This window comes from Monodon monoceros, unplaced genomic scaffold, assembly GCF_005190385.1.
Source record: "Monodon monoceros isolate NGI ecotype Baffin Bay Population unplaced genomic scaffold, NGI_Narwhal_1 Super_Scaffold_21, whole genome shotgun sequence".
Classification (NCBI taxonomy): domain Eukaryota; kingdom Metazoa; phylum Chordata; class Mammalia; order Artiodactyla; family Monodontidae; genus Monodon; species Monodon monoceros.
The window spans coordinates 62,142,301-62,148,300 of NW_021703778.1; the positions used below are offsets into that span (position 1 = coordinate 62,142,301).

The following is a 6,000-nucleotide window of genomic DNA, read 5'->3' on the forward strand; positions in this document are numbered from 1 at the left end:
CTAAGATCCAAACTCAACACAGAGTAAGCCCTCAATAAATTGTGATACTTTCCCATTAAACATTTGCCAAGTTTTACTAGTTTTTCTTCCATATGATTTCTTGTTGTACCCGTATTTGTTTTACAATCACTACCCTAACCCAGGACTCAATCACCCAGTTCATCAAGCAGCTAATTTATTCCTTATTGTATCACATAACCCAACTGCTCAGCCAACCAAAATTCCACAATACTCTTCTTCATAGTTATCATGGCCTATTATATGAATAATGAGAGTCCCAGTCATTATGGCCCAGTTAGCATTTCTCCTTATTTCCTGCCATGGACTCTCCATTCCAGGCAAGTAAGCCTACATGCATCTTACTACACTATAAGCCATTCTCTTCTATCTCAAAAAGCTCTCCCCAACTGGCTGATGTCCCTCCAGCTTAATAAATCCTCATTTCAACTGCAGCTACAATACATAATTGGAACTCTATTTTTATATCTTGGCATTTCTGTCTACTCTGACAAACTCAATGTTTTTTCTTCTCTTCTCACTCGAGACTGTGCCGTCATGACTCCTACGAGCCATAGACATACAATAAACACTGGTGACTAAACAGCAATGTTCTAACTGTACATGTTCTCACATTGTTTAATTGGAATTGTAGTAGCTTCAGAATGAATTCACCCAACATCAAAGAGAGTCTACACCCCCTGAGAACTATTCTCAGTACTGCTATTTCCTGCAACCTAGCTAGGACAGGACTGTCCCCACCCCAGTAGTCCTAAGGCAAAGCCTTCACACTGCTAGACAGCAGTGTTACTGCCCTCATAGGAATCTAACTGGCAGGATTATTCCAGTTTTTCCATTTATCCTTAGTATTGCTCCCTTTTCCAAGTACAAAAATTGACAGCTAAAGCAAGTTTAGCCCAAAACTGTAAGCTGTTCTTATACTAAACCTCCATCATTTAAGATTAAATTCAGCCCATTTAAAAGGGACATAGGGGTTTCCCTGGTGGCACAGTGGTTAAGAATTCGCCTGCCAATACAGGGGACACGGGTTTGAGCCCTGGTCCGGGAAGAACCCACATGCTACGGAGCAACCAAGCCCGTGCACCACAACTACTGAGCCTGTGTGCCACAACTACTGAGCCTGTTGTGCCACAACTACTGAAGCTAGCGCACCTAGAGCCCATGCTCCCCAAGAGAAGCCATCTCAATGAGAAGTCTGCACACCACAACGAAGAATAGCCCCCGCTGTCTGCAACTAGAGAAAGCCCGTGTGCAGCAACAAAGACCCAACACAGGCAATAATTAATTAATTAATTATTTTTAAAAAGGTATGAGGGGGCAATGGGTAAAATGCCTAGGCTTTGAGGTCAAACTGGCTTGGGTTTGAATATCTAATTCACCACTTAGCAGGTGGATGATGCCAGAAAAATTATTTCTTCAAGCCTGTTTCTTCAAATGTAAAATATCACCACTCCCTCATACATGTTGAAAAGCGAAACTTCTAACAATATCAGATACACAGCAGACATCACAGAAATGTCCCTTTACTCTCCCTGCTCCATCCTACAAGTCCGTAAGATAATTTTTAAAATATTAGATAATAAACACCCTTGACGATCTTAAACAAGTTATAAAAGGGAGATCAGAAAAGACAGAGGTGCTTGCCATGCCCAGTTCTCTCAAACCCTGCTACTCAGAGAGGTCCTGTACACACACAGAAAAGATACTGCTAATGTAGGGGATGGCTTGAAATGGGCCTTCTCAAGATGACACAGCTAACTGGATTATCAATCTCAGGTTGAAAAGATGAAGAGTCAGAGCTCCTTAAAGATAAAAGACAGGACTTCCCTGGTGGCGCAGTGGTTAAGAATCCGCCTGCCAATGTAGAGGACATGGGTTCGAGCCCTATTCCAGGAAGATCCCACATGCTGTGGAGCAACTAAGCCCGTGTACCACGAATACTGAGCCTGCGCTCTAGAGCCCACTAGCCACAACTACTGAGCCCACGTGCTGCAACTACTGAAGCCCGTGCGCCTAGAGCCCGTGCTCAGCAACAAGAGAAGCCACCGCAAGGAGAAGCCTGCGCACTGCAAAGAAGAGCAGTCCCCGCTCGCCACAACTAGAGAAAGCCCACACGCAGCAACGAAGACCCAACGCAGCCAAAAATAAATAAAAATAAATAAATTTATTTAAAAAAAGATGAAGACAAGAAGTCTGTCCCCTTTATTAATTTCATCATAGGCCCTTACTTGCTGGTAAAAGTGAAATAGTTTAAGCTTAAACTTTGATACTTTTGGCCAAACTTCCAGAAAACTTATTTCTTTATAATGCACGCTACAAAGCGAAGCATTTACACCAGATTTTTTAATATAAAAAACATGTCGGAATTCCCTGTAAGTCCAGTGGTTAAGACTCCGCACTCTCACTGCCAAGGGCCCCGGTTGGATCCCTGGTCATCGGGGAACTTAGATCCCCACAAGCCGTGCCTCCATCAAAAAAAAAAAAAAAAAGTGTCATATTCTAAAGTTCATTTAAAGTATGATTTCATTAAACCAAAACATGGGATTGAATTTACTGCTACAGCTAAAATACCTGTGGACCTCTCAAACACACCAATTAATTTTTTTAAAAGAGGAGAAAGAAAAAACATCAACTCACCAACATATTTGTGTTAAAAAGTATAATTCACACATACATAAAAATTCTTTGGGCTATACTTAATCAGAAGTTCTAATAAATTTATAATGTGGTTGCATAAAATAAAGTATTTTTATGTATATATTTGAGTCATGTCTAAATAGACATTAAACTCTAGAAAATTTATGGTATCTTCCTACAAATACAGCATAGGCTGGGACATGTGCAAGAAATGGACAACTTTAGGAAAGTTTAGTTTTATGATTCTAAACACATTCTCTTTTCCAGCTTCCCACCAACACACTAAGAGCAAGAAAAAACTAATGCAAAACAGTGACTGACAAATCGGATAGGGGAAAGCAACTAAAAAGGATAATTAAGTACCTAAAAATGATTTATACTTTAAAGTTAAATCCATATTTCCACTACAGCTTCTTCTAATCTACACAAACATATTCAGTCTCTCATAAGAGAATCTGAATGTATTCTATCATCCTCATAAAAACTTCTTACAAACTTGACCATAAAAGCTCAGATTTGTAATTAAAATATTATACATTACAATTAAATTACAAATATCTCCATACGCCCAAAAGCTACAATCTTGATGCTAATTTTAAAATAAAAGATTTCTTAGTGTCTTTTTGAAAAAGTTCTGCTTAAAACAAACATCAAAAAGTAAGTAGCCTTTTAACCAATGTTTAATGCGAAATGGTACTTTATAAATGACTCCAGAGTTCTGAATTTAGAAAATTTTTGTTTAAAAAGGGCCTTAGCCCACAAAGATTATGCTGTCAATTTATACTTTTTCTTCGACCATCAGAATACACCAGTTTCTATTCTTACTGTTTCACTCTTGAAAAGCAAAGGACATTTTATAGACTACTGCTCATCAGGAGTTTAAACTGCCTCACGTGGATGCCTTACTTTTTACTACCTCATAGAAACCGGTGTCTGATAAAAAGTGAAAACAGAAATTTCTTGTAAGCCACATTTAGAACTTAAATACAAATGTAAAAACAAAGGCCCTTATAGAGGGTATCCAGCACAGATATTTCAAACTAAACATCTACTAGAAGCTCCTAATCTGTTTCGCTAGAAAATGAACACTACAAACTACAATAGAAGTCTACCTACAAAGTATCATCCTCAGACGAAGTAGAAGACAGGACAAAAATATGCTTGGCTCTGCAGTCAAAGTTACAAAGAAAAGAACGAAAACAATCCACTACATGAAATATTCAGATATTTTCTAAATTATCAAATTTATCTATACTAATCCAAAGCACTCCGGAAAAACTTCCAATCCAATTCTCTTAAACATATTTTAAGGTCTTTAAGTATACTATGGAGGAAGTCAAAAAGTTAACCTAAAATAAAGCACTTTACACAACAACAAAATGATGCAGTTGGTCCTGGGATACACTGGAAATGAAAATCGTCTTCAAAGCTGGAGTAATCAAGAAATTATACGCTTTTAGCACACTTAACGCCAACGTGGGGGGTGGAGGGTTGCCACTGTTTTGACAATCCACTAATTACACTGTATGTCTACTCCACCTGAGAGTTTAAGAAAACTCTTCAAGTTGGGTCACCGAGGGACCGTCCCTCCAAAAGACGCACTCCAGCCTACAGATCAGTGAACATCCCGAAAACGGCTTATCTTTCTCACCACCAAAACCTTTCCCCTGGGCAACAAAATGTTTGCACTGAACATAAACACACCCTCCCGCTATATCTCTCCGAACACCCGGACAGAGGCGGGGCACTCTGGAGAGCGGTAGCCGCCCGGCTCAGACGAGAAGGAGACCACTGTTACCCCTCCACGGGCGGCCCCTCTGCAGAACCGGGTCGGTCTGGATCGCCGCGCCCGGTAAAGAACAATACAATCGCAACTTCTCACGAGCCTGCGCGGCGGTTCTCCGCGACTGAGAGGACTCCGGAATTCGCCACCAGGCAGGAGCTGGGGGCGGAAGGGTGAGGAGGGCGAGCGCGGGACCAGGATGGCAAAGACCGGCGGCCCCGCGGCAGTTGCCCGCCCCGGCGCCCGTCGAGCAGGCTGGAGGGATGGTGCTGCCGGCCTGAGCACCACCGGCTCTCGCCTGGCGACCCGGATCTCGACTTTGCTTCTCAGGCAGGCGACCCCAGGCTCCCCTGCTGCTGGGGCGGCAGGGGGCGGGAAAGGCCTCGCCGAAGGCTCGGAGCCTCCTCGGCCCGCCACGGAAGGGAACGCGGTCGGGGCGCGGGGGACAATAGGGAGCGAGGAGCGCTGCGCGCCCGAGTGGCGCCGCCGGCCGGCCGGGCTGACTGACGCGCCAGCCACACGGAGCGACTGGGCTCCGCTCGGCCCGGCCGCCGCTGCCGCTGCGCGGTCTGCCGTGCTCACCGCGCCCCCGGCTCTCGGGGTCGTGCCTCACCTCCCAGTCCCACCGCCCAGGAGAGGAGCAGAATTAACACTCTCAGAAACACCATCTTCCGCTGCCGCTACCACCGCCTCCTCCTCACGGGTTAACAGCAGCACATCGATCCGGAGGGAGAAGCTGAAGAGGCTTGGTCCGGAGCCTCCACGGGGAGCTGGGACCTCCCCCGGCAGGAGAAACGGCGAAGCACCTCCCTCTCGCCCCACTTCAGGGGCCGGCAAAGCTCCCAGCACCTCCAAAACAGGGACCTCCCTCCCCCTCGTTCGTTTCCTTCCTCCCTTCCCCGCTTTCCTTCCCTCGCTCCTTCCCTCTTCTCTACCTCCCTCCCCCCGAGCCCGGTACCTCCGCCTCCTTCCTTGCCACGTGACCGGCGAGCGCCCAACCAGCAGGCGGAGCCGCACCCCTTCCTCCCGCCCCTCCCCCTCCCCCGGGTGCCCCAGGGGCGCGCGCATGCGCACTGCGGCTGGTTCCCGGGCTCCTAGGCCAGCAGCTGCTTCCTGTCCGCAGGCGGAGAGCGGGGATTGGGCTTGGGAGGCGGGGTTTCCTGGGGTTCCGCCCCCGGACCGGAGCGCAAATCTGCGGACCGCGTAGGGCTGATTCTTAGAGCTGCTGAGAATTGTCTCTTGGGTTAAAATGGGAGAGTCAAGGGGCAGCTGTCCACTTCTTAACTTCACAGGGAATGGAGATTTTGGTTACTTCTTTTTTTGCCTCTCAGAGTGCACGACGTCTACTAAGTAAACAAAAGCAAAGTCCCCCACCAAAAAAGCCAAGTGCGAACAAGCGGTAATTACAAAGGAGACAGCCGCCAACAATCAGAACCTAAATGTAAAGACCTTCCAGCAGCAGAAACACAGCCTGTCATATCTTTCTGATCGCTTTACAAATTTGTGGCACAGATCAGGCCTTAGCCATTCTGAAAGCATGCCGCCTCAACCACAGGGTACGG

The 6,000-nt window shown here is 46.0% G+C and overlaps 1 protein-coding gene across 1 annotated transcript in view; it reads right to left on the reverse strand.

The window, feature by feature from the left end:
• Positions 1-5,548, reverse strand: part of ADAM10 (ADAM metallopeptidase domain 10) — a 111,161-nt gene extending 105,613 nt beyond the window's left edge. The window contains exon 1 of the mRNA XM_029237638.1: positions 5,052-5,548. Within this exon, the coding sequence (XP_029093471.1) occupies positions 5,052-5,106 (55 nt within the window). The 5' untranslated portion in view covers positions 5,107-5,548. The remainder of the gene's footprint in view (positions 1-5,051) is intronic.
• Between the last annotated feature and the right edge of the window lie 452 nt (positions 5,549-6,000).